The 9,092-nt window shown below is 60.8% G+C and overlaps 2 protein-coding genes across 3 annotated transcripts in view; both read right to left on the bottom strand.

Moving 5' to 3' along the window:
• The window catches only part of LOC132334412 (protocadherin alpha-C2-like), a 127,934-nt gene that overhangs the window by 104,327 nt on the left and 14,515 nt on the right, over nt 1-9,092 (bottom strand). The gene's annotated exons all lie outside the window — the stretch shown is intronic.
• Nucleotides 3,425-8,471, bottom strand: LOC132334415 (protocadherin alpha-6-like). Its single transcript, XM_059860470.1, is given in 2 exon segments — nt 3,425-5,861; nt 5,864-8,471. Coding segments are annotated over 2 exon segments (2,598 nt in total). The 5' UTR covers nt 8,388-8,471; the 3' UTR covers nt 3,425-5,787.

The raw sequence follows: 9,092 nt of genomic DNA, 5'->3' as shown, positions 1-9,092 counted from the left end.
ATTGCAAAATCAGTGAAGGAAAGAGGGACGGTGGAAATGTCCTTTTAACATCGTTAAACACCCACTGCCCTGAGGCTGCGGGGGCGGAGCCTCGCTGCAAGTAAGAACTACCAGGGGGCAGGAGAGAATGGGCGGAGGAGAAAAGAGATTGTGAATGAAACAGCGAGAGGCAAAAAAGGTATTGCCACTGACCGTGTCGAGGAGAGCGGAGGGCTCCGGCTGCGTGTCCTTGGCTGTAGGAGCGGGCGGTGGCGGAGGGAAGTTGGGGCTGAAAACCATGAGGTCGCTCTTGGCAGCGCCGTCCGTCACGCACAGGCTGCGGCTGTGGCGCTGCGAGTAGGACCAGCTGCCCACTTCGCTGGCGCACACGAGCGTGGTGGGCCCGGGCCCCGAGAGCACGGCCGCCCGCGGCGCCCAGCGCGACGCCCCGTACAGCACCACGGCCAGCAGGAAGAGGCTGGACACGGCGCAGATGGCCACCACCAGCCACACGTTGGTCGCCGCGCTGGCCGCGCCGGGCCCGAGCTCGGCGGCCGCCGCCGAGCGCGAAAGCGACGACGACGACGACGAGGATCCCGCGGCCAGCGCCGCCTCGGCGGCCTCGAGCAGCGACACGCTGAGAGTGGCCGTGGCCGAGCGCGCCGGCTCGCCGTGGTCGCGCACGACGATCAGCAGCCTCTGGCGAGGCCCGTCCGCCTCGTCCAGCGCCCGCGCCGTGCTCACCTCGCCGCTGTAGAGCCCCACGCGGAACGGGCCCTTGCCCCGCGGCTCCCACAGCTCGTAGCGCAGCCACGCGTTGTAGCCCGAGTCGGCGTCCACGGCGCGGATCTTCGCCACCACCTGCCCCGCCGGCGCCCCCCACGCCGCCCACGCCCACAGCGTGCCCGACTCCGAGCCCTCGCCCGCCAGAGCCAGCGCCGCCTCCGCTGCCGCGACGGCGCCCGCCTCCGGTGCCGAGCCCGCGGGCGGCAGCAGCGCCGGCGCGTTGTCGTTCTCGTCCAGCACGAAGAGCTGCACCGTGGCGTTGCCGCTCAGCGGCGGCTCCCCCGCGTCCACCGCGCGCACCTCGAACTGCAGCACCTGCAGCTCCTCGTAGTCCAAGGGCTGCAGCGCCCACAGGCGCCCGCTCTCCGCGTCCACCGACACGTAGCTCGACGCCGGACGCCACCCGCTGCCCGGCGATGACAACGACCCCGCGGCGCCTCCGCCGCCCACGCTCACGCCGCCGTCCCACAGCGAGTAGCTGACGCGCCCGTTGCCCGCCTCGTCCGGGTCCCGCGCCCACAGCCGCGCCAGCTCCGCGCCCGCCGCGTTGTTCTCGCGCGCCAGCACCGTGTACACGGCCTGCGCGAACGCGGGCGCGTTGTCGTTCACGTCCGACACCGGCACCCGCAGCCCGCGGCTGGCGCGCAGCGCCGGCGCCCCGCCGTCCTCCGCACGCACCTCCACCTCGTACTCCGACACCCGCTCCCGGTCCAGCGCCTCGCGCAGCACCAGCGAGTACGAGCCCGCGAACGTCGCCTCCAGACCGAACGGCGACGCCGGCCACACCCAGCACCGCACGCGACCGTTCTCCCCCGAGTCCCGGTCCGACACGCTCAGCAGGGCCACCACCGTCCCCACCGACGCGTCCTCCGCCACCGGCACCGACAGCGACGTCACCCACACTTCCGGCGCGTTGTCGTTCACGTCCAGCACCTCCAGAACCACCTTACAGTGACCTGACAGCGGTGGCGTCCCTTTGTCTGTCGCCCTAATATTTAGGTCGTATAAATTAACTACCTCAAAGTCCAGGGTGCCGGTCAGTCTGATCTCCCCAGTGTTCGCATCAATGCTGAATAAATCTGAGGCAGACGGAGGAACAATAGTGTCGATTTCATATCTCACGTCTCTGTTACTTCCTTCATCCAGGTCCGTGGCATTCATACACGCCACAAGCGTGCCTTGTATGGCGTCCTCAGACAAATGTACATTGTACACGGACTGGTTGAACTGGGGAGCGTTGTCGTTTGCATCCAGCACCGAGATCACCAGCTCCATTGTCCCTGTCAGAGACGGCCGGCCCCCGTCAGTCGCCGTCAGCACCAACCAGTGCACGGGAATAGTCTCGCGGTCAAGAGATTTAGTGAGTACCAGAAAAAGAGACTTACTGCGAGAGTTACTATTTTCTTCCTCTATTCTAAAATGCTCGCTGGGACTGAGTGTATAGGTGAGCTGCGCGTTCACTCCGATATCTGCATCCGACGCGCTCTCCAGCGGGAAACGAGACCCCGGCAGAGTGGTCCATTCCGCGATGGTGAGGTTTTTCCGGGCGGCGGGGAAGACGGGGGCATTGTCGTTGATGTCGGTGACCTCCAGCTGCACATGGAAGACGCGCAGCGGCCGCTCCAGCAGCACCTCCAGGCGCAGCGCGCACGGCGCGCTCTTGCCGCACAGCTCCTCCCGGTCGAGCCGCGAGCTCACCAGCAGCGCGCCGCTCGCCCCGCTCACCTCCACGCTCGCCCGCCGGCCCTGCGCCACCAGCCGCAGCCGCCGCGCCTCCGCCTCGCCCGCCTCCAGGCCCAGGTCCTGCGCCAGACGGCCCACCACCGTGCCGGCCTTGGCTTCCTCCGGCACCGAGTAGCGCACCTGCCCGCCCGCCAGCGCCCAGGCCGCCTGCAGCACCAGCACCCGCAGCACCGCCGCGCAACAACGCTCGCCCATCCTTACTGCTGCCGCCGCCGCTGTGGTTGCCGCCGCCGCTGTGGCTGCCGGCCCCGGCCCGGGCCCCGCACGGCTCCCCGCCGCCGCCCGGACGCTCCGGCTCTGCTGCCCGGCCCGCGCCGCCCCCCCGCGCTCACAGCCGGGCTCTCCGCCGCACCGGGGCGGAGCCGCCCACACGGAGCCGTTCCTGAGCCTGCAGCGACACCGTGCGCTGCTCCCCTGCCTCACACGCTCGGCGGCATCTCCTGTGCCTCCTCTCCGTCATGGCCGTCTCCTCTGCTTTTTCTTCTTGCCGTGCTCTTTTTATATTTCATCCTTTGGTCTTTACCCGCTGCTCTCTTCTTACCCTTTCTGGTATCTCGCCAGTCGCCTCCGTCGCTGCACTGCAGACAAAAGTATTCGGATCCAGCATTTCTAATTACGTGTCATCAGCGCTGGAATGCAGAATTCTATCTGAGGTGGAGCCTGTTGTCAGTCAGCTGCGGCCAGCACTTTGAGGCAACATCCGTGCGTAATGCTGTTTTTAAATTTTTTCTTTTCATCTTCCATTTCTAATTGCCTCCTTGTACCATTATTTCTTAGCATGTTCTTTCTGGTTTTCTTTCTCTTCTTCCTTTCCTTCTTTTTTTCTCTCCTTTGTCGTCTTCTCTTTTTGTGTATAGTGGTAGTGCCGGTGACATGCCCATAAGCTCATTTATAGTTTGTCACTTTCCCTCTCTAATTTTCTACTACTTTCTTCTTCCCTTCTCTTCTTCCCTTCTCTCTCTCTATATCCATCTTTCCTTCCTTCAGTACACTCTTATTGCTTTCAGTTTTATTCCATTTCCATCCTCTGTTCACTCTTCCCTTACCAAGAAGGGAATTGTCTTACTGTCTCATCAACATTCTTGACGTGATGTTGGGACACGTTCTTTGGGAAAAGCTCTCGTCCTTCTTCCCTTCTGACTGCAAGGAAGGTGTTCAGAGAAGGCTCAGCAGCATGCTCCAAATTTCAAAATCTTCTCATTGACAAACAATGTTCCACATTAAAACCAAGCAATTAAAGACACACAGGGCAGATGTCTTCACAAGCAACAATACCAGGAAGAATAACAGTACCCTAAGATATGGAGAACTTCTGGATGTCCTGATAGGATTCCAGAAGAGCAGCACTGTGTCATGGGATTGTCCTCATGATCTACTGTGATCCTGTACCTTACAACCTGGGATCTCTGCAGTAAAGGAGACATTCTCTCTTCCCTCCCCAAACCCCAAAGACGGGGTTACATTATGCCTGGCACTAATAAACAGCGTGCTGCAAATCCATTCTGTGCCTCTTTGACTTTTCCCTCATGCCAGGATGCTTTGTGCCTTTTCAGCAATAGCAGATACAAACCAAGTTCTTAAACATTCTGTGATTAGAATAGTGAACAAGTGCACTCAAAATGTTCACCAGATGAGAGAATTTCAAGAATAGAAAACGAGAATTGGGCTGCTCTGTAGATGTGGAGGTTGGGTGTGTACATCCAGACACCAGAATGAGCCATGTGTGATAACAGGACTCACCACCTCTACCCAGACTGACCATGCAGGAGCACAAGAAGGAGAGGAATAGCACCAGATTAACCCCATCCCTTCAACTGCCCTTAAAAATGATCTCTGAAGAGATGAAGCAATTATCCACCATGGCAAGAGCTGTGGAAGCTGCTATAGGTACCCTACAATACACATGGAAAGCAGTTTGTGGTGCCACACTCCCACAAGAACACCCCCCCAAACAACAGCAAAAATGTTCATCAGTCTGCATGTTACCAACTGTTACCCAACCAATTCCCTGTGTCAGGCCAGAGGCAGCACAAGGAACTGTTTCTGATGGGAGATATTCATAACCACAAAGGACTCTGTGGCCATTTCAATACCACAGATTACCTCAAGATACAAAAGGTTTGCAACACCAGATGCTTGGAACATAGAAATGATCCTGGGCAGAAACACTCTGGGCCCATCCTGCCTCCTGCTTTCCTCTAATCATCTCCATTCCCCAGTCTCTAACATTCTCCAGAAAAGGATACAATTGCCATTCCAGTCCTCCTATGATATGACCCATTGTCTCACAAATGATTTCAGGTTCCCTCAGAGAAGGCTTCCCAGTGCTCCAGGTCACCTTTCAAACCAGGACAGGGCCAGGGCTCGCTCAGTGTCACTGCCTCATTCACCTCTGTGACAAGGCACAATTTCCTTTCCTACCTCAGGGGACAATTAGACTTTTGCTCACGCTTCCCAGCAGTGAGAGCACTGTGAAATCCACACAGATGGCATCACATACATGGTCTGGACCAATATTTACTGGAGCAGTCATGTTGGGACAGCTCTCATGGCAATGGACACTGATGTCATGCTGAGAGAGACCAAGCAACACGGTAATGAACTCACCAATACAGTGGCTGTGTACTCTGCAGAAGAAATTTTTGTTGTCATTGTTTTGAAGACGATTTACAGAAAACTTTTCAAGGTGTTCCAAATGTAAATATTAAAAAACCATACCAAAAAAAGCTCACTGTGCATCAAGTCACCTGTTCATCCAGAAATGCAAATTAACAACTACACCTAACAAAAACTGGGAGGGAAAAAAAACCAATGAAAAGGCCACAAAGCCTTCCTGATTTCCATAATGACATGAGGACAGAAGTCCAAATGATCACCTTGACTTGCATCTCTTGCAGAGAACAAATGACAGAACATGACGCCAGAGAAGAAACCACAGGTGATACCACCACGGTCAGCAGTCAGCAAAGGCAATGAGGAGATACACAGCGCCTGGCAGACGGTCACCACCTCAGCCTAACCTGCACAACTTCAGTGACCTCGGGTGGAAAACCTACACAATCAGCAAAAAACAGGGCAGTCTCCAAAACCGAAGCCTCGTGCAATCGCGGGACACCTCTCACCATAGTCAGCAGAGATTTCATTCTAGGGCAGAACAATTCATACCCACAGCAGCAAATTTCAGGCGCGTTCCCTAAAGGGTTACAGAGATACCCTCCCTCTGCAAGAACAAAGGAGCAGATACAATGGTGCTATTAGCACATCTAAGCACCCACTGCCTTAGGAGTGCGGGAGCGGAGCCTGGCTAATAACTGAACCACCGAGGGAAAAGAGAGACAAGGGGCAAAGGGAGTGAGAACAGAGGTGAGCAAAGTATTGCCACTGACCGTTTCGAGGAGAGCGGAGGGCTCCGGCTGCGTGTCCTTGGCTGTAGAACAGGGCGGCGGCGGAGGGAAGTTGGGGCTGAAAACCATGAGGTCGCTCTTGGCAGCACCGTCCGTCACGCACAGGCTGCGGCTGTGGCGCTGCGAGTAGGACCAGCTGCCCACTTCGCTGGCGCACACGAGCGTGGTGGGCCCGGGCCCCGAGAGCACGGCCGCCCGCGGCGCCCAGCGCGACGCCCCGTACAGCACCACGGCCAGCAGGAAGAGGCTGGACACGGCGCAGATGGCCACCACCAGCCACACGTTGGTGGCCGCGCTGGCCGCGCCGGGCCCGAGCTCGGCGGCCGCCGCCGAGCGCGACAGCGACGACGACGACGAGGATCCCGCGGCCAGCGCCGCCTCGGCCGCCTCGAGCAGCGACACGCTGAGCGTGGCCGTGGCCGAGCGCGCCGGCTCGCCGTGGTCGCGCACGACGATCAGCAGCCTCTGGCGAGGCCCGTCCGCCTCGTCCAGCGCCCGCGCCGTGCTCACCTCGCCGCTGTAGAGCCCCACGCGGAACGGGCCCTTGCCCCGCGGCTCCCACAGCTCGTAGCGCAGCCACGCGTTGTAGCCCGAGTCGGCGTCCACGGCGCGGATCTTCGCCACCACCTGCCCCGCCGGCGCCCCCCACGCCGCCCACGCCCACAGCGTGCCCGACTCCGAGCCCGCCCCCGACAGCATCGCCTCCGCTGCCGCCACGGCGCCCGCCTCCGGTGCCGAGCCCGCGGGCGGCAGCAGCGCCGGCGCGTTGTCGTTCTCGTCCAGCACGAAGAGCTGCACCGTGGCGTTGCCGCTCAGCGGCGGCTCCCCCGCGTCCACCGCGCGCACCTCGAACTGCAGCACCTGCAGCTCCTCGTAGTCCAAGGGCTGCAGCGCCCACAGGCGCCCGCTCTCCGCGTCCACCGACACGTAGCTCGACGCCGCACGCCACCCGCCGCCCGGCGAGGAGCCCGCGGCCCCGCCGCCGCCCACGCCCAGGCCGCCGTCCCACAGCGAGTAGCTGACGCGCCCGTTGCCCGCCTCGTCCGGGTCCCGCGCCCACAGCCGCGCCAGCTCCGCGCCCGCCGCGTTGTTCTCCCGCGCCAGCACCGTGTACACGGCCTGCGCGAACGCGGGCGCGTTGTCGTTCACGTCCGACACCGGCACCCGCAGCCCGCGGCTGGCGCGCAGCGCCGGCGCCCCGCCGTCCTCCGCACGCACCTCCACCTCGTACTCCGACACCCGCTCCCGGTCCAGCGCCTCGCGCAGCACCAGCGAGTACGAGCCCGCGAACGTCGCCTCCAGACCGAACGGCGACGCCGGCCACACCCAGCACCGCACGCGACCGTTCTCCCCCGAGTCCCGGTCCGACACGCTCAGCAGGGCCACCACCGTCCCCACCGACGCGTCCTCGGCCACCGGCACCGACAGCGACGTCACCCACACCTCCGGCGCGTTGTCGTTCACGTCCAGCACCTCCAGCACCACCTTGCAGTGGCCCGACAGTGGAGGGTTTCCTTGATCTGTGGCATCCACTTGCAGGCGGTAGAGACTAACATCTTCAAAATCTAATTTATTCCTGAGACGAATCTCCCCACTTTTTCTGTCGATTCCGAAAACGCCTTTTCCATCCTGAGGAAACAAAGTCTCGAGAGAATAAGAGATATTACTGTTTGATCCTTCATCTAAATCCATAGCATTTAGTTTGATTACTAAAGTGCCTCGTTCTGCATTTTCTGGCAGCTGCACTTTATACACAGACTGGTTGAACTGGGGCGAGTTATCGTTTGCATCCAGCACCGAGATCACTAGCTCCATTGTCCCCGTCAGAGACGGCCGGCCCCCGTCACTCGCCGTCAGCACCAACCAGTGCATGGGCATCGTCTCGCGGTCCAGTGGCTTCCTGAGCACCAGGAATAAGGACTCACCGTCCATCTCGGTTTTTTGTAAATCCAGAGAGAAATGCTCGCTGGGACTGAGTGTATAGGTGAGCTGCGCATTCGCTCCGATATCCGCATCCGTCGCGCCCTCCAGAGGGAAACGAGACCCCGGCAGAGATGATTCCGCGATGCTGAGGTTTTTCCGGGCGGCGGGGAAGACGGGGGCATTGTCGTTGATGTCGGTGACCTCCAGCTGCACATGGAAGACGCGCAGCGGCCGCTCCAGCAGCACCTCCAGGCGCAGCGCGCACGGCGCGCTCTTGCCGCACAGCTCCTCCCGGTCGAGCCGCGAGCTCACCAGCAGCGCGCCGCTCGCCCCGCTCACCTCCACGCTCGCCCGCCGGCCCTGCGCCACCAGCCGCAGCCGCCGCGCCTCCGCCTCGCCCGCCTCCAGGCCCAGGTCCTGCGCCAGACGGCCCACCACCGTGCCGGCCTTGGCTTCCTCCGGCACCGAGTAGCGCACCTGCCCGCCCGCCAGCGCCCAGGCCGCCTGCAGCACCAGCACCCGCAGCACCGCCGCGCAACAACGCTCGCCCATCCTTCCTGCCGCCGCCCCTGTGGTTGCCGCCGCCGCTGTGGCCGCCAGCCCCGGCCCGGGCCCCGCACGGCTCCCCGCCGCCGCCCGGACGCTCCGGCTCTGCTGCCCGGCCCGCGCCGCCCCCCCCGCGCTCACAGCCGGGCTCTCCGCCGCACCGGGGCGGAGCCGCCCACACGGAGCCGTTCCTGAGCCTGCAGCGACACCGTGCGCTCCTCCGCCGCCTCACACGCTCCGTGTCAGCGCCCGCGCTGCCGCCCCGCGATGGCCATCTCCTCTGCTTTTTCGTGTTACGCTGCTCTTTCTTTTACTGTTTATCCGAATTGCCTGCTGCGTCCTTGTAAGTATTTCTGTCTTCTCCTTTCTCGTTTGAATTTTTTTCCATATCTTTCTTTTTTCTTCCAATGTTCTCTATTGAATAGTTTTTATTTTCTGTTCTCTATTCTGCCTCTTTGCCTCTTTCTTCTCTTTTATATATATCTGTCTTCTTTCTCCTCTGTCTCTTCTCTCTCCATCCTTCTCTCGTCTTCTCCCTCGCAGGCAGGTGTCCAGTCATCTCCGGGGCACCTTCTGAGACCATCAAAGCCAGAGTGATCATCGATAATTACAGAACATCAGCTCCAGACACGGTGCTCTCTCCGAGGTGAGGCTGTAAGGGACCAGCTCCGTTCAGCATCTAGAGACCACTCGGTGAGTGCTGCTCCTTTA

This window comes from Haemorhous mexicanus, chromosome 15 (genome assembly GCF_027477595.1).
Source record: "Haemorhous mexicanus isolate bHaeMex1 chromosome 15, bHaeMex1.pri, whole genome shotgun sequence".
NCBI classification, from domain to species: domain Eukaryota; kingdom Metazoa; phylum Chordata; class Aves; order Passeriformes; family Fringillidae; genus Haemorhous; species Haemorhous mexicanus.
Note: the sequence above shows the minus strand (reverse complement) of the source record. Positions and strands in the feature narration are given on the sequence as shown.